This window comes from Siniperca chuatsi, linkage group LG12 (genome assembly GCF_020085105.1).
Source record: "Siniperca chuatsi isolate FFG_IHB_CAS linkage group LG12, ASM2008510v1, whole genome shotgun sequence".
Taxonomy (NCBI): Eukaryota; Metazoa; Chordata; class Actinopteri; order Centrarchiformes; family Sinipercidae; genus Siniperca; species Siniperca chuatsi.
Window position 1 is genome coordinate 22,823,316 of NC_058053.1, and position 26,078 is coordinate 22,849,393.

Consider the following 26,078-nt stretch of genomic DNA (forward strand, 5'->3'; position numbering starts at 1 on the left):
TACAAGATGTATTAAAAGTTGTCATAAAGAAATATCAACATTTAAGATTTAATTAGACTAGCATGTTGATCCAACAATATTATGAGAATTAAATATAACTGGCCTACATTTAAGGTCTTTTAAACAATACAGTACTTCATGCATTGAGAATTCTTCAACTCTTTGGCTGATGGAAATGTTTTTTAAACAACACTGAATAAACTCTAAAGCATAGAGTCTGGAGCTAAAAATAAGGCTGCTTTTCTTTGCTCCTGAAGAGCTGACATTTGGTCATAGTAGCAGCTGAAACAAACAAAAAGGGGAGAATAATAGGAAGTGGGAAGCAGCGATCAACTCCACACTTACTGCTGTCTGTTTGATAGCTATGGGCTTCACTAATGTGACTTGACGGTCCAGATTCAAGCACACGAGTGTAGTCAGAGATGGAACGCCTCCGTGATCTTCACGCTTCAACAGCCGAGTGGTGACATGTTGCATCCACAGCGGCCACTTGGACAGAGAGAGATAGAGATGTACTTTTCGTCAGCCAAGATTCACACAATTCTGTAAAATGCTGAATTTGACCATCAGAGCGATTAAAGATAGATTTTATAATATATATACATTTTAATATATTTATTTTAATTAATTGTTTATCCAGCCTGTATTGGGTAGCAAAATAGTCAGAGCCGCTGGTTTCTCAGTGGGACTCATATTTGAGCGCTCTCCTTTAGTTGTTGTGTATAGTCTTGTAGCCTTTGACTTTTTATCAATGAACCAGAATTTGTGTCAAACATAGTTGGTCATTGTTTGCACCGGGAGAGATTCATGCTCATCCATGTGTTGGAAGTGCACAGCCAGTCACCTAATGTTCAGTTTTGGAAAAATGAATAGGACTTTTACTGCAGCAACTCTGGCCATTTGATCCAGTATGCTTCTTGGTGGTATTTGGTGATATTTGGGGGTTTTAGTGAGCCAAATGTTTGAAACTTACACTTTGCATTGCATGTGTAACTTTAAAGGATAACAGCAATCTCTAAAATCCCGACTATGATCCTTCTTCAGCCCTACTCTCAAATTATTCCAAATTCTATTTGTATATCTTTTTTTAAAGGTGAATTATTCAGCATTTCATAACATCTGTTTTAGCTGTAACAGTTTTGTCACAATGGAATTTAGCTGTAATTTGAGTTGTCGGCTGTTATGTTCCCTACTGATTTTATTTCATGGTGTCAAACAGAGCCTATAAAGGCTGACAGAAAAGAGTTGGAATACACAGTAACAGTGTTTATACAGAGAATGTGGTTATTTAGGACAAGAGTTTTTTTTTACAATTGAAAGAAGATGAAAAGGAAAGTTTGTGTGGACACATTTTTTCTTAATACCCTAAGAAAAAAATCTGTTTAGTTGTTTGATCTCTACAGCTTGTGGATTGTATACTGTTGAGGTAAGACATAGAAAAGGATATTTTACTTTATTTATATAGAAGCTTGTGTTATTCAGTGATTTATTTGTTCATTTGTTTTCAATCTTTTGAAGGTTAATACGGAGTGCAGGAAGTCTCTCACCCAGTGAGGGATGAACCGCTTTGATTGCATGACATGAAAGTAAAGAAGTCATTAAAATTCATGAGCTCTTTCATGCACTATGTCATGGTGCATGTCATGGCCATTGCACTATACTGTGTACAGCATTACATCATGCAACATGGTCCCATATCATAGAAGGTTTTTACATGTTTCACAATAAGCACTGATTGTTGCATGCAGTAGTTAAGCCAATAAATAAAGGTTTGATGTGGACTGACTGACTGGAACAATACAGTGTTAACTGCATTAGTGCTTTTATAGTGCCTTTTTGTTGCTATAAATAACAAGCAAGAGAAACGGACAGTTTGGACTAAATGGCAGATAACGACAGACAGACTGGCAAACAAAGAGGGTTACAAATGACTGTAGACAGGTGGGTTACAGACACTGTGTGGCCAATGAATCATAAAGGATATTGATGTCGGTGGTGGTAACTGTAGTAGCAGCAGCCATACTCACTCTCATCTTTCAGTTCTTCCTTTCTTTTACTTGCTGGTGAAGGCAAATAACTGGCTCCTGACCCTGGAGAGGCTAGTGTGTACGGCATCCTGCAGGCGACTGTACACAGTCCATTCCCTGTACCTGTACTAGAAAGCAATGATGAGCAGTATTTATCTTGTGGACCCCAGAGAGTCTCTGCACTGAGCTAGTTGTTCCTAATGGTAATGTAGTGATTACTCAGCTATAGTGTAGTGTGAAGTACAGCGTTTGTGTTACATAGCCACAACATCACTCACTCCATCACAGAGATAGAATGGAGGATAATAGCTTACTGGACTAGAAGAGAGAGTGAAAGAGTGAAAAACACTGCTGTGATGTGAATTCATTTCAATCCATAAATTACATAATAACATCATGATATATGTTTTTAGTCTTTGTTTATACTCTAACACGTTTAGCATGAGAACAGTCAGAAGGAAGAAATAAAAAGAAAAAAGGCTTAATGGTTGAATGCTCAGGTTGAATGCTAAATCAAATCAATGTGAGTGGTACTGCAGAGTCACTACTAAGGTTAGCTTGTGCTTCATGCATACTACAAGTGATTCTCCTAAAGCCCTATTCACACTATAACTGAAAAATTAGGCTCTTACCCTGTGCATGCCGCTCTGTTCTGTGCAGGATTATTGGAGGGAGTGCGGGAGTCTGTAGGAGCTCACTTATTGGTAGTAATTTACAAATACGCAGCGTTAATATCCAACTGTCTCCAAGTTTTATAACCTGTAATTACTTGCTCTGATTACTGGGTGAAATCATTTTTCCAAAGACCTACAGGCAATAATATGAAGGTTAAGGAGCCTAAGTTAGATCACCATAGAGACTCAGTTTGTATCAAACCTGGTACAGTAGATGAATCTGAGGGCTGCTATTTTGCCCAGCAAATTATTTTTAAAATATTTTTTGGTCTCAATATGATGATGGTACATTATTGTATGAGTGCACTCAGAAACACACCGTAATAATTTATCCCCCCTCTTTAATCGCAGCACAAGCAGTAGTCTTCAGCCATTGGCTGCACTCACAAAAGTAGTTGAGTAGTTGGCGTCAAAGTTTAGCAAATTTTAACTGTTGGCTCTGCGCAGCTTCATACATCATTTTAGGACAGTCACAACAAATCTTATTGTGACTGTTAGTTAGCAACCAACACTATGTAAACACTAAATCAATCAGAGCTCAGAGGGAACAGTGCTGCACCAACGTTGCCATTTTTTAACTGTACATTATTTTGATGAATTAAAGAAAAACAACTGTCACAAATATGTGCAGCCACTCCACTGCATATAACACACAGAGCTGTTATTACGTGGTGTAGTTGTAACAAATTGGACCTGAAGCCAGATCTCCCACATGGGAACACAAACAGCTACAGTACCAGTCAGCCAAAGGTGAAGTCCTCAGAGCCAAGATGTCCTGGTTACACTTGCATCATCGCTATGTGTAGACAGTGTGAGCAAACTATAAGTCAGCACTGAAAATGGTTGTGTTATAGTACGCACTGCAGATTTAGCCATCTTTGATGATTGATGGATTTATAGTACAAGTCCATTAACCAGGGATCCACTCACAGGGCCTTACTCAGGTGTGTAAAGTGTGTGCTTTTCATTTCACGCTCAGGAGCAGGTAGCATTATCATGACACATTCACCTTGCTGCTGTGCTTGCAGGATGTTGGCAAAATCAACTTTTACAATGTTTTTCACCAATATCAATATGCATCAATACAGTGGTGCAATATTTTGGGGATGATTGTTGTTGTGTTGGCAGAAGACATATACATATACTTAGTTTCCATTTAAATAGGTACCCTTACTAAAATTGCTTTAGTCTCATACATCAACCCTGCAATACCTTCATGAAGGTTATGATGTTCAGTTTATGTTGAAACTGTTTTAGAGATGTGTTGATTCAACTTAATTTGAGGCTGTAGTTTGTGTTCTTGAACTGTGTAGGGAATTGAGAGGTGTTTATGATGTTGTCTACCTTTAATTCAACAAGGGTGGACAAAATATTCATATTGGTTGAAGTACTTACTAAAAGTTGTTAAAGGCACTGAAATTGTTGTAATAATACTAGCGATATTTTCTGTGTGTAGTTTTAGTAGAAGCAGAACTACTGTAGAGGTAATAGTACTATCAGCAGACAGCAGTAATAGGTACTTCACTGTGATGCAGTCTTTACCTACGGGAAACTACATAATTTGAGCTGATAGCTATTGATTTTCTAAGCAGATTTATCAGTCAACTAGTTTATTATAAATAAAGTGAGCTACTACCTAGCTATTTATGCTATTGATAGTTTTTCTACTTCATTTATTTCAATGTTTGTCTTTGCATGTTCATGTCCTTTGTCTGTTTTTTCTTCTTTTCTTTTTTCTTGGTTTTGTATATATTTAGATAAGTGTTATGTGTATGCTGTTTTATTACACAAATAATCAAATGAAATTAAATTAAAAAGGTTAAATGAAAGAATGAAAATATTTGTACCATAAAGGAGAAGAGGGAAAGTATCTAAATCAATCAATAGATTGATATTAGTATTACAGCCCTGTAATCCATAGTATAAAAAGATATAAGATATAATATATAGGATAAGAAAAAGATATATGGTAGAATATAAAAGTCTGTACAAAGGTCAGTACCAAGGAGCCTTTTTGTGCATCTTTTAAGCATGGTGGACTTGGATTGAGATCTGCATGTGGATGTGATCATTCACTGCTGATGTCTTCGTCAAGAGGTCTGAAATAGCGTCTCCTCAACAGCGCCCACCCCTCACTGCAGGCTCGCTGCATGTGATGCTAGAGCTTGATGAGCACATTGGCGCTGTAAAAAGTGTCTCTGCTGAGGGGAAACTCGCTCTCCAGACGTCTCTGTGCATCCACTCTTGCTTCTGTTTGTGTTTGCATTTTTTCCTCTGCTAGTCGGTCATAATCTTGCTGTCTCTTTAGTTCTCTCTCTCTCTGCCTTGAATAAGTGGGTGGGCGTTTTTACTGCTCCTGTAACCCAGCAGCCACTGACTTGTAGCTAATAAGGACATGGGGTGAGGAAGCGGGAGAGTTAGGAAGGAGATTACTCCACTGATAGTGATGATATGAGACTGATCTCCAGCCTGAGGCAGACTGGTGGGGGGGGGCAAGCCACCCACTGAGTCCAGAGGAATACACACATACAGTACACATATAACCAGTAAGTTTCAAATCTGATTTTAAGGACTGGCCAAGAAATGTCCTGCAAACCAAAATATTTTTACAAGATTGGTGACAAATTAAAGGAAAGGAAAAGGGAATAAAGGAATGCAGATTCTTACATAGAGGTGAGGGGCATTTTCCTGGCATAATTAGGGTCCACTTGTCCCCTTAGAGAAAAGGATCACTGCACTACACTACACTGAGTTATCACCTTTATTTCATGATCACATGCTATGGCAGTCACCAGATCTCAACCCAGCTGAACACCTATGGGAGATTGTGAAATGACTTGTTAAACGGCACTCTCCACCTTCATCATTAAATCACCAAATAAGGGAATATCGTTTGGAAGAATGGTGTTCATCTGTCCAGTAGAGTTCCACAGAGTTGGAGAATCTATGCCAAGGAGCACTGAAGCTGTGCTCGAGGCTCTTGGTGGAACAACACCATACTAAGACACTTTATGTTGGTTTTTACTTCAAGTTGTCATCCATCTGCATCTGCAGTAAACCAAGGTCCGTATTTCACAGCTGTTTCAAGTAGGAAAAAACATTATTTAAGGGGAAAGAGCTATATAGTATCTATCTTGCTATTTAAAGGAGCAAGATCTCCTTCGATGTGATTTCTAATTATTCTGGGGTCTGTACAGTAAATACACACAAATGACATGGGACAAAAAAATAGACAAAAATTGATTTGAAAAATGTTAAATACAGCAAAAAAAAAAAGAAAAAACATAACACGAATTAGTCTGGAGTGAGATGAGAAGCTTGATACCACTCTCATGTCTGTATGCTAAATATAAAGCTAGAGCCAGCAGGCGGTTAGCTTAGCTTCGCATAAAAATGGGAAACGGGGAAACAGCTAGCCTGGCTCTCTCCAAAGTTTTAAAACATTTCCCACCAGCAACTCTAAAGCTAACACATTAACACCTTATATCTCTAACCGAAATGCCTGGCTCAAGTCAAATCAGTCTTCTCATCTAAGTCTTGGCAAGAGAACGAATAAGCGTATTTCCCAAAATGCCAAACTAGACCTTTAAAATAAGACGACTTAAATAGTGCATAACCCAGGAAGAGATGAGAAGACAGGGCTAAAATATGACTACAATATTAGATATTTACATTAGAACTTGCAATTTAAAGCTCTATTCCTGTGATGACAGTTGTTGCCAGAAGTGCAACAGACTTTCAACCCATAGAGGTCAGTGCAACAATGCATTTCCTTCATTTAAGGTTTAGTGGAGTTTTTCTATGAGATTGCAGACAAAAGAAATTACTCCTCTAGTCATTCAAATGCATATTTACTCAAATTACCATGGTTACGAAACAAATTAGGCAGGGTTTCCAGTTGACGTCCCAGTACCTGAGTATTGTGTCCGCCCTTGGTGTTCCTAATTTTATCTCTAAAAATAAAAACACCATCTTTCTGAACCTTTCCTCCCAGCCTGTTTGACATCTTTAATCTGTCAGCCTTTGATCTTGTATGGAGACGAATACAACCAGTCATGTGACACAGCAACCCACACACACAAACACATACACACGCACACACCTGGGTTTCTGTCGCCTCCCACTCATTCATTTGCTCAGTCTCTGTGGTTTTAAGAAACAGGCTCTTATAATGTCCCGCATCTATTTGCACAGTTTTACATTTAGATGAGTTTAGTTTTGAATAGGACATATCAAATTACACATACACAGTGGTTTATTATTGGATTTTGCCCCTTGGATGTCAAATGTAATCTGTATCATACAAAGAAATTTGTCACCCTGTGGTTGTTTCACCAAAAATTGTACTTTTTATCCCTCCTGATAACATGTTTTTCCATCTTCTGTGTCCTGTTGTTCTCTAGGGCTCAGCTGATTCCTACACAAGCCGACCGTCTGACTCGGATGTGTCCCTGGAGGAGGAGAAGGAGGGCGGCCGGCAGGAGAGGGAGCAGCAGGCCTCTGTCCAGCTCGAGAGGGCAAAGGTCAGTTTCACTGGGAACTATTTACAGGACAATAGAGCTACATACTGTACAGTATATCATATGAAACTCTTATAATCTCAGATCACAAACAAAAGCAGCGCGGTGACTGCACTGTACTTCTGGTCTGCGTTAATGGTTGTCTAAAGGTGATCAAATTGACTAAATGTAGATTTACACTGTTACAGATACATTTACAGAGATTTTACACTGTCCTGTTCTCATCACATTCTCACACCTATTTTGTTGTTTGAGCATGGATTTTATATTCCTGAATAGAAAATGGAAGTGATGGGATAGAAATATTTTTATGTTGGCACAAATGGCCTCTGGGTAAGTGCAGTTGCAGAACCTGTCTGTACTGGTTCTAATACTTTTCAGTCTTTTAAAAGAACGTTTAAAAGACGGTTAGCAGGGTGAGAGGTGTGTCCCCCTTGTGTCCCTTTTTCTATAGTCTAATGGTGTAGATTTCAGCAAGGGACGGTAGTTCCCACTTTAAATAAAAGAATCAAAGAGAGCAGAGGTGGTAAGTGCTTAACTGTGACGCAGCCTTTAACGCCAGGAAAAGACACCATTTCACCTGCGATATACTGATATCTCACCCAGATCTATTATTAAATCAATTTATGATAAATAATGGTTAAATAAAATAAAACCAGTAAAATAAAAAAACAAGAAGAAAATCATCAACTTAATCAGTGATGGCCCTGTAGTTCATAGTAGAAAAAGATAAAAAGCTTGAAAGATTAAGAAAAATATATAAGATAGAGGTGTTCAAAGGAGCCATCTTTGTAGATTATCAAGGCTTTTTGGCCTTGGAGTTTTCTGCTGTCCTGCTGTGTGCTGTGGATGTAGTGTGATCACCACTGCTGCTGTCTTGCCAGGAGGTCTGAAATAGCGTCTCTTCATCAGCGCCCACCCCTCACTGCAGACTCGCTTCATGTGACACTGGAGCTTGATGAGCACATCGGTGCTGTAATAACTCTCTCTGCTGAGGGGAAACTCTCCAGCCGGATCTCTGTGTATCCACTGTTGCTTCTGTGTGTGTGTGTGTGTGTGTGTGTGTATATATATATATATATATATATATATAACAGTTTCTCTATTGAATTTCCACAAAATATACTACATCAACATCGTGATATAACATTTTAGATTCTGTGATAGAAGATTCTATCCATATCGCACATCCCTATTACATATTCATGTTAGCACCTTCTTGCTGTGATAACTCTTTTCTTACTGCCGTTTTACAGACTAAAGCAGTGGCATTTGCTGTGAGGACCAATGTCAGCTACTGTGGTGCTCTGGATGAGGATGTTCCTGTGGCCAGCACTGCTGTCTCCTTTGATGCCAAGGACTTCCTCCACATCAAAGAGGTACAATTCAGGCACTATCCAGTAACGCTAAACCTGTGGCACTGTATGGAGGATTGAACTTAGTCCACTCCGTTTGGTTTCTAAATCACACAAGCAGGTGGGCTTTTGGACTGTACATAGTTCTATATTCTGCTATTCTACTGTTGTGTTTCTAACAGACTTTGTCATTAGATTGTAAGATGTGAGTAATCTGTTCCAAAGAAAATACTCTGTTCTGATTGGCTGGCAGCTCTCTATTAAAATAGCACATTTTAGTTCCGGTCGACAGTTAAACTGCCATTCTGAATCAGTGGCAAAGGTATATTATACTGCAGGTAACCATAGCAACGTTTAGCTTCACAGACCACCATGCAAAAGACACCATGACCTGCATGGTGTTTTTTGCCTCCACGTTGTCCATTATTTAAAATATATTTGGAAACCTTGTTGTTCAATATCTCATTTGGTGTCCACAATAAATGTTGGCACTAATTGGAACACAACTGTTTCTGGAAAAATTAAAAGACATTTTAGCAGCTCCCACTCATTAGTTAGCCAAGCTTTTTTGAACTTGAAATTGTAATCAAATACATGTTTTTAATGAAAAATGTTTTTTTGTATCTCTCCCTTCTACAGAAGTACAACAATGACTGGTGGATCGGCCGTCTGGTGAAAGAAGGCTGTGACATCGGCTTCATCCCGAGCCCTCTGAAGCTGGAAAACATCCGACTCCAGCAGGAACAGAAGAGAGGACGCTTCCACGGGTGAGTAGAAGAGGAGGACTGGATGAGAATTGGGACGTGAGAGTGCAGGAGGCGGAGGAATCAGCAGCAGAAATTGTAGAAAAGACACATGGGATCAAAAGGGATAAAGAGAGTTGGAGGGTTTGGGGATGTGTTGAGGAGAGAGCCACTTTAGGGATGAGTAAAGCCTGGCAGTTGAGACGGGGAGTAAGTCAGGTGGAAGAAAGCCAAGCTGTACTGTGTGGTCCAACCTCTCAGAGGTGTGCCTGGATCGTGGTCACCACAGAATTTTCCATCAGATGGGGTGATCAGCCACTAAGACAATTAGAGATGTTGAGTGCCATCATCTTGTTGCCTTGAGTCATTTCACTCTGTTTCTGGTTTTCTATTACAAAAAGCCTTTTTGTCTGTAGCCTTAGACTCAATAATAATTGAGTAAAACAAAAATGTTTTTTAGGTGATAACATATGCATTCAGTTACAGCACAATGAAGCTGAGTCAGTTGACACATATGATTAATCCAAGCAGTATATCTATAGTCTCAGTATATCCTATTTTTATTTCAATTATTTCCTATATTCATTAGTTTTTTTTAAATCTCTTTTAGCTCAAGGCAACCGTAACACTCTTCCAGGGGTTCATGTTAAAGTAAATTTAAAAAACATCACTCAGTTACCGATTCTATGATATGTTATTTACGTCCAAGGAATAATATACACTGCTGAACATCATTTTCTGTCTTTAGCTAACTATTCCGTAGCATGATGTGTATCCTGATGACATCTTGCTGGATTTCACATTAACACTTTCCTCTTTCTATTCGCTGTTATCATTGTAGCAGTAAGTCTAGTGGGAATTCCTCCTCAAGTCTGGGAGAAATGGTGTCGGGCACATTCAAGCCAAACCCCAACTCTGCAGGTTCGTCCCACAGATACGAGTCTATTTAGACCTGAGAGGAGACACTGTCATCCGACTCACAGAGGGAATTGTTTGTCTTATTATCTGCTCTGTATTTGTGTCTGTATAACAGTGGGAGTATTTATTCAGCTCCTGTGATATTGTTAGGCTTTATAATGTTTGATATAATTCCACGTATAGTCCCAGTCCAGTATGCACTTACTCACCTGTCCTTTCCTTTCTTTTTCAGGAAAGCAGAAACAGAAAGTGGTGAGTATGGCCATTTACATATTAATTGATTTATTAGCTTATTTTATAGGGGGAAAGTATGTAAAACACAGGTATATAATCAGTGAGCTTGAGTTATTGATAAAAAATAAGTATTAAAAAATGAAATAAGTAAAGAACTGTCCACAATTTCTCTTAATGGCTTAAATCTCTGTTAATGGTAAACAATCATTTTGTTTTTGTGAATTCTTTGAAACTGAAAGTGTACCAATAATGAAAATGTGACATAGATTTGACAGTATGGGAACTCCTTTGAAAAGCATTGTTTATTACTGTATTTACTGTATTGTTTATTTATTTTCTTGTTTTTATATGTGTGTGTTACTAATATTATTTTAAAATATTCGACATCTTAGGGAAAACCTTGGTTGATTGACAGGTCGCTTAATAACAGGTTAGCAGTGATAACAGTGTTTTAAGTTGGAGGAGCTACCCTTTGTTAACATTTAGACCACAGATTGTGCCTTTAATTAACATGCAATTGTTATGGCAGTTGTACTTAATCAAAATTGAGTTCTCAACAAACTAAAATGGACTGCTTATTGGAAAAGTGCTAGTGCAGTTCCAATTTTAACAACCATCTGTGTTAGAATGAATTTCAGTATCGTTTGAAAGCCACCTGTTTTCTTAAATGTATAAGACTATAGGTTAACTTCACTAACAAACCTATCTAACCGATATGAATCTCAGTTTGCACAGAAATCAGGAATATTTCATTGGATTCTTACTGGACACCGTCCTCTGTAGACATAGATGAGCAGAATGCTATTTCATTTAGAACAATCCACTTTAATTTGAATCCAGCCAAAATCAGTTAGTTATATTAAATTAATTGGTTGCTGCATCTGAGCCAGACTCTACGCTGCAGACTATTCTTTTCTCAAAAGTGATAAATGCCTTGCACCAGAACATCATGATGACACGTCTATGGCTTAAATCATTACTGTACTTAAAAAGGACTACAAACTTTCATTTCATTTTACAACCTTGTGTTATAAAATGATAAATAAATGACCTTGTATTTTATTTATGTTAAAATGAAACATTACTTTAAAGCATTACTCCATAGCTTGGAAGAATGCTTGGTTTCTTTAGAGAGACACTTGCTAATATTAAATCTTGACTGTAGCTGTGTCCCCCCTCCAGGCTGAGCACATCCCTCCGTATGACGTGGTTCCCTCCATGAGGCCGGTTGTCCTGGTGGGACCGTCCCTGAAAGGTTACGAGGTAGGACGCACTGCTGCTCCTTGAGCCATCTGACTCAGCCTGTTTCTCACAGCCACAACTGAAATCTCTTCATCCTTACATTACTTAGCCAACTGTTTTCTATAACTAATAATAAAAATACCCAATAGTCTAGGTTGTGTACTTACATAATCTTCATAAAGCCATTTTCTTCATAACTGTGTGAGGCCAAGAAGCGCACTTTTATAGTGAACTCTCAATACAAAGATTGTTGGCATCTTGAAAACGAGTGACACTTGACAGGAAAGAAGACTGACATTAACGTTTATTGAAATACACTTTGAAATGTATACACATTTGTCAAGAAAATCCATAATTCAGCATTGATTTAGGCGAAATAACTAGCATGTTCTTTTCTTTTTCTTTTAGCTGACTAATACCATATGTTGCATCATGTTGTAGGTTCTTGCATTTGCATCTAGGCTAATTCCTTCTAAAGTTAAGATTCCCAGTGATACAACATTAAAACTGAAACTGCTCAGTTTGCTAGTTGATCAGTTACCATTGGAACCACAGGGCAAACAATAAAGGAGGCCAAGGAGGTGGTGGGAGGTGGGAGCTGGAGTCAGTTGTCATGGAATCACAGTCTTCGCCTCCCATTCTGGTGTTGCCATGGTAACAACCTTCTGGGTAAACTGCATCAGTCTTAAAAAGTGGAGCATGGTTTGAAATTAGAAACAGAGAATAATGTGCACTGCACTAAGGTTTTGGAATGGGATGAGTGGCTGAATGGCATTTAATGTTTCCATTTAATGTTGTATCAGTACTGATGTATTAATAATCCAATATGTATGTAAGCAGCATTTTAATGTTGCAGCAGTTTGAGCTGTACAATAGCTACTTTATATACTGTTGTGTTGTTTAATCTGTAATGATGTATCATATTTTAGAAAGTGTTCATGTGTTTGTATGTAAAATGTTAATTTTGTGGTTCCCCGGTAGCTCACCTGGTAGAGCACATGCCCATGTGCAAAGCTGAGTCCGCCTGGGTTCGAATCCAACCTGCAGCCCATTGCTGCAGGGTGGATTCTCTCCCACCCACGTTTCCTGTCTTTCTTCAGCTGTCAAGTAAGGCAAATAAATGTAGTGGAAGTAAAAAGTACAACTTTTCCCTCTAAAATGTAGTGTAGTGGAACTATAAAGTAGCATAAAATCGAAAAAGTAAGGTGTAAGTACCTGAAAACTGAACTTAGATACATTACTTGAGTAAATGTACTTAGTAACTTTCCAACACTGTACAGAAATTAATCACCTTTTTGATCCACAAAGTCACTGCACATGTTAATAGCACTAAATTTCATCTGACAACTGCTCCATGTTTCAGCTCAAAGGACATGCAGCCCCTGTCAACCCTCCGTCACTGTCAAGCTCATTTGAACAAATCAGAGCGACAACTGGCACAGCCAAACACAAAGCTTTGCCTGTCTTGATTCATGTATCCATGTATTTGTTGCCTTGAGTCAAACACCTCAGACCAATAGGATGACTGTCTACCCTAGCAACTACTTCATCTTGAATTTCTGTTTCAATTCAAAGCCTTGGACTGGCTTTCAAATTCATCAGCAAAAGCTATAGTGAAGGCTGCACTTTGTGATCGCCCCACAATGCATCACCTGTGCATTGGTCTTTGTGACACTTCTCATTGTAGCTCTTAATCACTTTATTTAATGTGGCCCACGTTTGTTCTGCGGAGAGCCAGAAGGAAAGAAACTGTGCGCGCTGTAGACAAATCGCTCGGTCAAGTGTGTAATTCACAGACCCGGCTCAGCAGCAGCCTGAATGGACGGGATCAGAATGAATAATAACAGTCCACTTCCACTTGTTTGCTGCTCTTTAGCATATTCAGTAAATGTGTAAGGATGTTGATGTTGTAGGCCTCTTTTGTTTGCTTGTAACATGCCTAACACTATGTTCTCTCCTTGGCCTCTGTCTTTAATTACCTGATATTCTTCTCCTTCCTCTTCCCTTTTCATTTTGTGCCCTTCGGCTTCTCCCTGATTCATTGATGTAGGTGACAGATATGATGCAGAAGGCGCTGTTTGACTTCCTGAAGCACCGGTTTGATGGGAGGTAATCAGCAGTCAAAGCGAAGCAGCATCTGTCATACAGTGCATTATCCTGTTGCCAGTTTGCTCTGTTTGACATGTATATTTTGTGTTGTTTCAGGATATCCATCACAAGGGTAACAGCTGACATATCGTTGGCCAAGAGGTCAGTACTAAACAACCCCAGTAAGAGGGCCATCATTGAGAGATCCAACACCCGCTCCAGCCTTGGTAAAGCTACAGGAACTGTTTCACTCAATGATGTGCAAATCTTGTAGGTGCTGAGACTGTGCATGTTTTGTAATTACTTTCATATTCCTTCTTGTTCATAGTTGTTCTGCTATATGTTGTTGTCTTCTTGTAGCGGAGGTCCAGAGTGAAATAGAAAGGATCTTTGAGCTGGCCAGGTCTCTGCAGCTGGTAGTATTGGATGCAGACACCATTAACCATCCAGCACAGCTCATCAAGACCTCATTAGCACCCATTATCGTCCACGTTAAAGTGTCCTCACCTAAGGTAAGATTGAAGGCTTAGATACTAGATGGCCATCCAATAAAACTGTGTTGATTTTCACATTTACTTCCCTCTTAAAGCTGCAGATGTTATCTTTTGAGGATTAACATTATTTAATGATACATATAAATAACTTGCTGCACTTGGCAGCCAGTAACAAGCAGAATAAAATGTCAAACAGAATCTCATAAACAGTTTTTGTTTAATTTCGCTGCTATTTACATTTCAAAGTGAAATATGAGGAAACCTATCCAGGCGGTGAGGAGAGGTCTTAGACAGAAGGCATGACTTTTACACTAACTAACTAACTAACTAACTAACCATAACCCTCTGTAATTGGTGCTTATTCCATAATTGAAGATATTTCCTTGTGCTGTATATGTGCTTCCCACAGGTCCTCCAGCGGCTGATCAAATCAAGAGGGAAATCTCAAAGCAAACACTTGAATGTGCAGCTTGTTGCAGCGGAAAAACTAGCACAGTGTCCTTCTGTGAGTAATTTCAAACACTCTTTTAAATCCAGACAAGCAACAACTACTTAGTTAGGTTTAAGTTAGGTGAAACTTTGAAAAAAAATCCATATGCAGCAGTAGCAGCTACACTTGTCTTCTTCCTTTCTCACTTCAGGAGATGTTTGATATTATTCTGGATGAGAACCAGCTGGAAGATGCGTGTGAACACCTGGCAGAGTACCTGGAAGCATACTGGCGTGCTACACACACTTCACTTAGCACGCCACTCAACCCCCTGCTGGGACGCAATCTGGGCTCCACCGCTCTCTCCCCATATCCTGCTGCCATTCAGGTGAACTTGTCAAATAGAAGGGGAAAAAAGTTGACTTGTATTTTCTTTCTCTGGTAGTTAATTCAAAGTCTGAACTCCCTGATTATTGATCAGTGTGTTTATATGTACAATTACACTGAGTGATTGCTGTGCTTCTGATGAATGTATTGCACCTTAAAGCCATAGCTGAGATGCATGAATTATTGCCACAGTCAGATTTTCTTGCAACGGGCTGAAAGCGATACTCAAATCTTTGGAGTAACAAACACTGTTCTGCAGACTGGAAAGGTAGTTGTAAAATGTTTGCAGTTCCCTTTTCCTATTAGTGGAGATCCGCGACCATGGCTGTCTTGAATTCAGTCAGTTACAATGGTTTCTGATGGTTAACCATTTTCACTGTAGTTTCTCATTGACAGCAATGAGGAAATGATTCTACAACCACCTTTGAAGCCTACATGGGTGATTTTGTGCAGAGTTCTGTTTAAAGTAAATTATGACTTTCAAGTACTTGACATAGAACATCTTATGTCATTAAACGGGATGCTTATATCAACAGGTGTTTACATTAGATAAAACTAACACATTAGATATCATTTTTGAACCTTTGCAAGACTTTACAAACCTATTACCAATTTTGTATCATGTCTAACATGAATCATGCATAGTTACTGTATATATTCTTCTAAACTGTTGTGTCAAATGTTTAACGAAGCAAAACACTATACAGAATCAGTATTTCCTCTCCCAAACAGGCCCAAAGAAACCGCAACAGCAACCACACAACAACAGACCATTCACCTGTTGAACGTCGCAGCCTGATGCCTGCCGATGAGAACTACCATAATGAACGGGCGCGGAAAAATCGCAACCGTCTGTCCTCAGGGTCACAGCACAGCCGGGACCACTCGCCTCTGGTGGAGGAAGACTACCAGGACCCCTACCAGGATTCTTACAAGCCTCATCGTAACCGAGGATCCCCAGGAGGCTACAGCCAGGACTCCAGGCACCGGCTTTGAGTTGTGGCCTGCTGTAAACAAAGTGTAGGCTTGTCTTTCTCTAACCAACCACCATGGACATAAGAGTTGAGGCAGCTTTGCTGTAATATGATGAAACTACTACACTCATTTGAACTGTAACAACCTCGTATCGATGTGTAGTACCTCATTTTCCCTTTGGCCTTGGCTCCTGCCAAATGAGCATTTGAACCTAAAAAATTAAGAATCCTGCTCTTATTTGATGTGAACAAGCGAAGGGACTGGATATGAAAGTAGCACAAGAGCAGAAAAGTTATGTTTTAAAGGGAAGGCTAAAGCTGGACCTGATCTGAATACACCCCAGATGTGGCTTGTGAGTGAAGTACACTGGCAGATAATAGTGTGCGACGTAGGCTCTTCTGGACCCTCCCCGTCATCTCAGCTGTTACTGTAGCATGCAAGTAGGACTGTAATTACAGGTACCTGCCTCAAGCCAGTGCCAGACAGCAAGAGCATCCAGCGGTGATGATCAGCACAGAACCTGTTTGCACGCATCCAGGAGCTAGTAGAAGCAGAGTATAATGCATCTTTAATGCTCCTCAAGTTTGTCTGCCACTGTCTTCGATGTGAGTGTAATAAATCCTGTGGAAGCCTGTTCCCAAATCCAGAGTTTTACACATTTGTTTTTGAAGTGACATGGATGGTGTTGTGGTGTTCTCTTCAGGGTTCATACAGTAGCTCCTTGTGCCCCCTCTTTGTTATTTCTTAATGCCATGTTTGTCATTAACCATATCAAAACACAAAAATAAAAATCATGCAGATACTAATACATTTCAAAGCTCCAAACCTCAGGAATGAGAGGTCATGTAGACCTAGAAGTGTGCTGACAGATGTAGCGTTTATGTTCTTACCCATCTATTGGGGATTTGATTCTGAGGGTTATGTTTAATTGTTAAGAGATTTCATGGTTTAGTTGTTACAAAAAAGCTAATGATATACGGAAGGAACACTTCCAGGACAGGTGTCACTAGGATGCTCATGCCAGCATGTTTTTCATATGCCATGCATTTATCAACTGCTGTTGTCTGTCATGTGTTTGGCAGGACATAATTTGGAATTGATAGAATTGGGTTTTAAGTGAGTGAATTATATTGAGGGCTTCCATATGTAAATACAGTCAAAATAATAGAAGGATAGAAACTTCAATTTATTTTAAGTTTCACTTTCAGTACATTAAATTCCACTCCATTCATTGATTCGTTCAAAGCTTTGCATACACCTTCCAACATCTGATAAAAAAAGGATAGTTTTCCTCCATCTTACTTTATTATTGAAGGTTTTATAAAATAAAGTAACATTGAAACATTTTCATTGAGCAGCAATTAAGCAATCAGGCCCCCTTTTCCATATTTCAGCTATAGCTTTTTCATTGTATTCAATTTGAGTTTCATTAAAGACTCCTAATGCGAGAAAAACTATTTGAAAGCACTTGGGCAGGACTGCGCTGCATTTGTCACAATATATTTTACTATGCTACTTTCATGGAAATGCAGAGCAGTTCCCTGCATTTTTTTTATCAGATGAATTCACTTGCTGCCAGCTAATATAGGACTGATATAACATTACCTTTTAATGACATATCCTTGTTTCTTGTAATTTAATATTTGTTGAAAATCTCAAGCTCAGTTTTTTATTTCATTTCATAGGCCAGAGATCTCAGCGTGCTTCAGTGATTCTGGAAAAGGAAGATCGTCAAGGAGACTTCAGTTCTTATCTGCCATACAGTAGCTTTTATTGTTGTAGAAAACTCTGGAGAAACAATTTAAAAGATCTGAATACTGCCTGTGACAGAATGATGCATTGATTAGAAGGTTGTGTGCACTGTCATTTTACAGTTGTAATGAAATAAACTGCCCTCATGCTGTTGTATGGATAGCACTGTTTTTTGTTCAAAAACATACACACACCTTTTCTTTGTGTTTATTTCTTCATATGTCTTGATATTTTTAATACAAGGCAACCACTTCAAAACTATAATATAATATAGTATAGAAAATGAAAAAATAACATTTTCTCAGAGCCTATGGTGATGTCTTCAATTTTCTTGTTTGAAAACCATCAAATATTCCCATTCGAGAGGCTGGAACCAGAGCATTTTTGCTGAAAGAAATGTCTTAAATGATTAACTGATTATTAAAATTGTTTGCACATTAATTTTCTTTAGGTCAACTAATCGATCAATTGGCTCACCATTTCAGTTCAATCTAATCGTTCAACATAATACAATAATTTATAATGTTATAATATATATTATATACAAAAATGATATATTATTCTGTGTCTGCACTAGTCAATAACGAGTTTATGTGAAAATTATTGCAGTATGATTAATATATATGGTGTTCTTCCAAAAAATGTGTAGTTAGTAAACTTCTTATATAGTATATATCTATTGAAAGGTTTATATATATATATAATTTGTATTATTGCTATTAGCTGTATTGGTATCCTTTTCAGTCACTTGCATACAATTTGCACCAACAGGACAGTGTAAGTACGCATGCGCAAGATTGACAGCTAACTAGCGCAGCGCACTTCACACAACAGCCAGCTGATACCTACCAGTACCACAGTGGTTTACGTTTTGGTTTTGTTTTCGGCGATACATTGATCGTCGCGACTTAAATTGACTTCCTATTGGAGGGATATAATTAAGAATTGAATTCATACAAGTATGGCGGTTGTACTTAAAAGCTTTAACAGCCCTTCGTTTGTGTAGTTAGTTAGCTAGCTAGCTAGGTAAAGTTGAGAGCACTGAATAGCATCAACGCTAGCTAGCTAAGTTACAGCGGACTCTTACAAGCTGGCATCAAAAAACCTAATCGTCAGCCATGGGAATACTATTTACAAAGCTATGGAGGCTTTTTAATCACCAAGGTAAGAATGGTGCCGTGACATTTATCATGAAACTGTCGAAGACATGAGAGCTAAGTGAGTATGGTGGTCAGAGAAGGCCCGCTTTGAAAGACAGGTATGCTCCGTTCATACTAGCCTGGGGAACAGCTTTCTACACAGTTTATAAGTCTTATTTTCCCATCATAATGTTGTTCGCCGTATATGTTTATACGTTTTACCACTGCGCTTACCCCGCGTAGATAACGTTATTGATATTGTTTCATCTTTTAACTGGTGAAGAATGTCGTTTTCTGCCAACTCTGCTCACCGTTTCTGCATTAACTTAGTGTTAGGTTATTTATGCTCTCTGGGGTAGGTTAGGTGAAACCAAGTCGATCCCTGGCTAGTGATCTTGAACGAGTAACCAGATAGCTCATTGTAACATGAGTCCCGACGTATGGTCCAGTGTTCAGCCGGGTTGACCGGTATTATGACTGGAGATGGCTACACAAACAGAACACACTGTGGTCATCCACATCAGCAGAATATATGAGTGAATCACATTGACTTTGTACTGCCATTGTAATCACATCACCTTATCAGTGTAATGACAGGAATGCAGGTAACCCAACATCCACACACACTTGGCTTGGCTTCTCTAAAACAGGGATAACTACAGTTTTCACTATCCAGTTTTAGTTGGCCACGACTCAAAGTAGCTGGCATGGGCCATGCATACTGTAGGCTGTCAGCTGTGAACAAGATTATACTGTAAACTAGGTCCATTATATCTCCTTCAGATCTTACAATGCTTCTGGGGCAGTGACTTCTGTAAACTAAATTGTACAATGTAGAGTACCAGACAGAAAGGTATGTCAGCTCTTTACATACCCATCGATTAGTCAACAGAAATTTGACTTGCTGCTTTTCTCTGTTTTGTACCATTGTAAAGTGACTGTCTTTAGATTTTGGGCTGTTTGGTAGGACAAAACAAGCAATTTGGCAAGACACCACATTGGGCTCTAGGAAATTGTGATGGACATGACAAATTATAGTCAAGCAATGAATTGATTAATCGAAAAAGTAATTGATATATTAATCGAAAATGAAAATAATTGTTAGTTGCTGGCCTATCCGACATTTAATTTCCTTAAAATGTCCGACAAACATCCTTTGACTGCTCTCTGATAAATATTGGCTAAAACTGTAATTATTTGCTGTTGCCATCTTGTTGTCTGGCTAGTCATCATATAGCATTTCCTCTGTTAGATCATCTCTGAGCTCTGCTCCATTTTGCTTCCATCCATCATGTCAGTGGAGTCTGTAAGGCTTTTGTTGTAACCCCTGGATCTAGCCCCAGCTGCACTTCCAAATCTCAGGAAGTCTTACCATGGCTGTCCCCGGCTGATTGATTCAACCCAGTGGAACAACAGAAGTTCATTCACAGTGAGGAGGACATGTGATTAGACATTACAAACTTGGTTATCCATATTCAGTCCAGTGTAATGTTAAAAGACTTCCAGGCAATGGTAGCAAAATCTGATTCAACATTATAGTCACAGACTTTCTGATGACTGCCACATGATCTTACGTTTGATCTAAAGCATTTCAATTTCTATCCATTTTCTAAAACATGTATTATGTTCAGGGTTATAGGGGACCCTGGAGACTAGCCCAGTCTATCCCAGACATTGGGCGACAGGTGGGGGTACACCCTGTAGCTATAGACAGACAAACACATTCACACTTACAGTATGAGCCATGTAGTTTCCAGTTTATCTAACCGTCATGTCCTTCAAATACAGTTGAAATAATTAGGATATTCCTCAATCAGTTGATTGACAGAAAATGAATCAGCATTGTTAATTGATTGTCATTTGAAATAATTTTTTCAAGTAAAAATACCCCAAATGTGCTAGTTCCACCCTCTCAAGTGTGAAGATTTGCTGTTTTTCTTAGTCCTTTTTAAATTATTGATTATCTTTGGGTTTTGTACTGTTGGTTGGACAAAACAAGCAATTTGAAGATGTCGCCTTTAACTCTGGGAAATTGTGATTGGCATTTTGCACTATTTTCAGACATTTGTTAAACCAAACAATTACTAGAGAAAATAATTGTCAGAATTATCATAAAAGAAAATAATCGTTAGTTGCAGACCTACTTTGAATTGTTATAGGAAACACAAGCAACCACTGTGCCGCCTGCATTTAAAGATGTTAACAGTTTGTTTAGTTAAAATGCATTCAAGCAGCTTAACTGGCACCTGCATGACCTTTTTATTCTAGACAAGATATTTTAGTAGCACAAGACTGACTTGTGACCTCCAAGTACTGAAGACAGTGTAGTAAGTTGTGTGTTATGTCTATGCATGCAGTCTGTTATGTTTGCTAAAGCTATATTTTTGCTGAAATACCAGTACTTCTTGTCTTCACAGCTGTTTTGTTTTGTTTAGGTTCATCATAGTACAGTTGCATAGATAAGGCTCACAGTTTGAACTTGCAGCTGCTATCACTTCCTCAGGTTTAGCAAGGTTTTCGTTTTTCTTGTAATAGCTGTAGCCTAACTGTATGTGGTAATGTGGTACGTGCATCAAGTTTTACCAGGCGGAAAATACTATTTCATACTCGTAGACTTTCTCTAATTTTACTGAATTTTAAGGTGTATTCCACACAGGAAAGGTGAGGCAGCTGTGTATAGTTTCTTAAGAATTATGGTAATTTACAAATGGGTCCAGTTACATGGATATACTAGAGTTAGTGAAGAAGTATTTGTTGGCCAGCACTGTATTTTCTATATACATTCCACTGAAGAAACATTATAGGGCACATCTTATGAATCATTTCATTGTGTTAAATTTATCTTCACTGTCTCAATCTGTTAAAGGCTGGAGTGAATTGCTGCCCACTTCCATTTAAATTTATGAACCTGTTTCATATCACTGTGGAAAAAAGAAGCGTGCATTTGAACACAACAGATAATAGATTATATATATTCTTCTCTAAGGCATAGCAGTATACAAAGCAGACTGATTATGTGATTTGTTAGGAAGTATCCCATCATTCAGAGTCAAGGTGACATCTGTTGTTGTGTGTTTGCCCGAACCTACATCAAACATACTTCATTGTTATGAGGTGGCTGCTTGCCAAAGCTATTATCAGATGAGGCTCTCTTGAGAATAGCTTTGTCTAGTTCCCAACTTCCCTGCAAACTTTGGGCCATCCATGTAAGCTGGATGAGTTGGTTGGCAGAAGCAGTAGCAGAGAGTTATGCCAGGCTGTGCAAACAGTAGTTATAATTAACAGACCTACAATACCTTAATTATAAATGACATAACTTGCATGGCTGTACTTAGCCCAAAAAACAAGGTTACCCACTTGGAAACTTAAAACATTTCCAAAAATCTATTTGAAGTCCCTTTACCATCCTGATGTTCAAAACAACAACTATACAATGGCATTTTGATATACTTGAAAACTTGTAACTACACGCTCACAAACTGGAAAAACTACCTGAAAGTCAGTTTTAGAGCCATTGCCCTGTACTGAAGCTCTTATCAGCAGGAGACCAAATGCATCCCTAGTATGCATGCCTTTATGGGTTTGTTGTGTGATTCTAGGCTAGACCTAGAATATAATAAGATAATTCTGATAAGCCATACTTAAAAACATGTATAGCAACAGAAAACTGTAGGTAGAATGTGGGCTTTTTCTCTTTCTGTCATGCTCTCGTTTCACTTTGGCCGTAAAAAATAACACCAACCAGTCTTTGTTCCTCATCTGTCTTCTGTGTTGTCACAGGATCTGAAACATGGAAATGTAATTAAGTTCTAAAAAACGAGCCTTTACTGCTATTGATGTTTGAAGATAGGTAGTATGTCGCAAAAGATTTATGGAAAAGCAACCAGGACTTTGATCCCTCATGCTGTGCAATGTTGCGTCTATTACCTTTATCCCATCCTTGTGCTTACTGTAGGACATCTTACTATTGTCTTGTCACTTTTAGTGTGTCAACAGCAAGACAGAAAATCATCCTAGTTGTCATATCTTCTATAACAAAACTTCTTTGTATGGGAGAGAGAAAGAGACTATGTATGCCATCTCCACAGCTGCTGCTGGGTTCAGCCTGATTGTACAAGCTTTCTTAAGACCACCCACTAACTCATCTGTAGCTGTGGAAGTACAATGTTCACAGCACCACAATGTCAACGTCATGGACTGATGTGTGAAGCTACACAATTTGGTACTGAAGGATAATGCTAAACACAAAAGGGCTGTTGTTTGAATCGCTCAATGCAGTTCCACATCAAAAGACATCTTTTAAACAGATTACTTGGCTGAGTTTACATAAGAGTCATACATCAGTCGGCCACCAGCACTTAACCCACATATTGATGTCACTGTTAGCTGTGTGAATTCTTTTTAAGTGTCTTTATTGCCTTTCAGAACACAAAGTTATTATTGTGGGCCTGGACAATGCTGGCAAGACCACAATTCTTTACCAGTTGTAAGTATCCAAATGTAGCACTTTCAGTAAGCCTCTTTATATGTCCTCACAATTTTATCCGTTCATGTGATGTATAATAAATGGATGAGATCATTTTGGGAATGTTGATTGTGTCACCCACAACCTAAAGTGTTTTTTTGCCCCCATTTTGTATGTTATAGTTCAATGAATGAGGTGGTACACACCTCTCCTACGATTGGGAGCAACGTGGAGGAGATTGTGGTCAATAACACCCATTTTCTGATGTGGGACATTGGAGGGCAGGAGTCCCTTAGGTCATCATGGAATACATACTACACAAACACAGAGGTAATAGCTGGTTATGTTGGCTCACTGCTAATCAAAAAGAATTGTGGTGCTTCCTTTGGCATCCAAATAAAATAGGTAGAACTGTTTGAACTAGAGCTAGACTGATAAATTGGCCAGGCCAATGTATTAGTCAATATTAGCTTATTGCAGACATATCGTATTGGTTTATGTGTCGGCCAGTAAGTAAAAATAAATATCAGTACAGAAATACCAAAGTGGGTTTGATAAGTAAGGTAATAGGTAATTTAGAAACAGTGTCACCATTACATAGTGTCCACCAGAGAACACTGACAAGTTGATATTAAGTGTAAAATGTTCCACTTATTATGTACCTTGGTCATAAAAAACAAACCAAAAAAAAGAGAGAGTTTGTTTACATTATGTGTTTATGTTAAAAATGATCTGGCAAAGTTGAGATGCAGTATTCTTTTTATTAACTGTCCGTTATTTCTCTCTGTCTTTTCTGAGTAGTTTGTCATTGTGGTGGTCGACAGCACAGACAGAGAAAGGATCTCAGTGACCAAAGAGGAACTCTATAGAATGCTAGCACATGAAGTGAGTATCATGAAAAAATATAATTTTTTTTACATGTATTCATATAAATGTCCATGGTTTATTTCACTAATTGGTATCAAAAGTTCGACAGAATCTTTGCCATACATCAGTTAATCACTTTCACACAACAGGTCTATAGTCTGAATAATATTAATTAATTAACACTAGCACATCAGTTAATGCACTAAGTGCTGCTTTTTCATCTATAACTCAAACCTCTTAGTTATGTATGTAAATATATACCTTAAACATTTGCGTCAAAGCAATCAAAGTCATTTTCCATGAAATGTTAATGTGATTTTGTGTACCCTAACACACATAATGTGTGTCTTTGAAATAATCTATATTTTTAAAGAGTTTCCCTACGGGGATCAATAAAGTATTTCTGATTCTGATTTCTGATTCTGATTTCTTTACTCTCTCCTCTTTTGATGTCACTTATCTGCCCTCCAGGATTTAAAAAAGGCAGGGCTGTTGATCTTTGCCAACAAGCAGGATGTGAAAGGTTGCATGTCTGTGGCCGAGATCTCCCAGAGCCTCCAGCTTACCTCTGTCAAAGACCACCAGTGGCACATCCAGGCCTGCTGCGCCCTCACTGGGGAGGGGTGAGAACTGCATTGCCTACTGACTTTAGTTATATTAGACTGTAAAAACTTGTGTGCACTCATACCATGTGCTTTTATGTAGGAAAAGTGTTCCTTCTTTTGTTCTAATACAGTATATATACAAAGATGTTATCTTAATGCCTGTCTATCTGCATTTCTGTCCCTCTCTCTTCCAATGTCTTGTTTACCTCCAGGTTGTGCCAGGGTCTTGAGTGGATGATGTCACGGCTGCGTGTGAGATGATGACCTTTGACTTTGATCAGGAGTGCGCCCTTGCTCTTTGTTTTCTCTGCCTCCATACATGAGCTTGAAATGAGGATGGAGGTGAGGTCAGTTGATGGATGGCCCTCTCCTCTTTCCTATGATGCTGACGTGGGCAGACCGCTGCCAGGACGTTATATTCTTCTGTGATAATTTATTTTACAAAAGACGTCTGAACTCAGAACAAAAAACATGACCTTTTCAGAAGGACATTGGACAACAAAAGAGACTCAAATTATTTAAACTGAAATTTCTGCACGGTTTTCCTTTCAGCAAAACACAGAGGTCAGCAAAGTGTTTGACTTTGAACTCTACATTGAGACTTATTCTTCAGCTGTGTGTGAGTCCAGCCCACGGTGGCCTTGCAGTATTGCCGGACTGGCTGTGGCGGTTTTTATTGCCCCCCTTTGTGTACAGTCCAGTATTCTCTTTTAACGTGGTGCCTGCAGAAGAATGTTAAAGCGATGATGGTTGATGGTGACTGAAACATGCAGATAGGAGGGTAATATCACAATATGCCCTCTTCCTTTCAGTCCATATGAATAATCAGTGAAATAAAGTGTTTTTATCAGTTTCAGGTGAATTGCAGTGTCATGAATGAGTATTTCTTTGTGACCTTTCTTCTGTATGATTTACTTTTCTCTAGGGCTAAGATGGAACTGTATTGAGTTTTGTGTTTTAGCCCTTTAGGGGGCAGAGTTTTTCACATGAGCTCATGGTCTCTGATGAGCAGCCACAGGAGTAGAGAAGAGTGAGCCAGAGAGTAAGATAGCAGAGGGATTCAGAGAGAGGAGAAGAGAACAGATCCAAAATGTGAGCAGCACACAGTGAGTGGTTAAGAGAAGAAAACACAGCAGAATAGTAGGGACTGAATAGTGGGACTG

At 38.7% G+C, this 26,078-nt stretch overlaps 2 protein-coding genes across 6 annotated transcripts in view; both read left to right on the forward strand.

The window, feature by feature from the left end:
* The window catches only part of cacnb4a (calcium channel, voltage-dependent, beta 4a subunit), a 36,997-nt gene extending 19,002 nt beyond the window's left edge, over positions 1-17,995 (forward strand). For 2 of the 5 annotated variants that reach the window (XM_044215766.1, XM_044215768.1), the window contains 12 exons: positions 7,105-7,224; positions 8,478-8,600; positions 9,216-9,343; positions 10,164-10,240; positions 10,470-10,489; positions 11,654-11,734; positions 13,764-13,822; positions 13,919-14,028; positions 14,162-14,313; positions 14,705-14,800; positions 14,937-15,113; positions 15,845-17,995. In XM_044215766.1, the coding sequence (XP_044071701.1) occupies positions 7,105-7,224; positions 8,478-8,600; positions 9,216-9,343; positions 10,164-10,240; positions 10,470-10,489; positions 11,654-11,734; positions 13,764-13,822; positions 13,919-14,028; positions 14,162-14,313; positions 14,705-14,800; positions 14,937-15,113; positions 15,845-16,108 (1,407 nt within the window). In that variant the 3' untranslated portion in view covers positions 16,109-17,995. Of the gene's footprint in view, positions 1-7,104; positions 7,225-8,477; positions 8,601-9,215; positions 9,344-10,160; positions 10,241-10,469; positions 10,490-11,653; positions 11,735-13,763; positions 13,823-13,918; positions 14,029-14,161; positions 14,314-14,704; positions 14,801-14,936; positions 15,114-15,844 lie in introns of all 5 variants that reach the window. The other 3 variants (XM_044215765.1, XM_044215767.1, XR_006380044.1) reach the window with 2 other exon arrangements.
* A 626-nt stretch (positions 17,996-18,621) lies between these two features.
* On the forward strand, positions 18,622-25,777 carry arl5a (ADP-ribosylation factor-like 5A). The gene is made up of 6 exons (XM_044215804.1): positions 18,622-19,003; positions 23,404-23,464; positions 23,626-23,773; positions 24,245-24,328; positions 24,782-24,933; positions 25,128-25,777. The coding sequence occupies exons 1-6, from the start codon at positions 18,958-18,960 to the stop codon at positions 25,174-25,176; spliced, it is 540 nt and encodes a 179-aa protein (XP_044071739.1). The 5' UTR covers positions 18,622-18,957; the 3' UTR covers positions 25,177-25,777.
* The last annotated feature ends 301 nt before the right edge of the window (positions 25,778-26,078 follow it).

What these genes read in the sequence shown, in the direction of transcription:
- arl5a (XM_044215804.1), top strand. Translation starts at nt 18,958, where the DNA reads ATGGGAATACTATTTACAAAGCTATGGAGGCTTTTTAATCACCAAG. An exon ending in GAGGCTTTTTAATCACCAAG is followed by an intron (nt 19,004 to 23,403) that starts GTAAGAATGGTG and finishes ATTGCCTTTCAG; the next exon opens with AACACAAAGTTATTATTGTG. An exon ending in CATACTACACAAACACAGAG is followed by an intron (nt 23,774 to 24,244) that starts GTAATAGCTGGT and finishes TTTTCTGAGTAG; the next exon opens with TTTGTCATTGTGGTGGTCGA.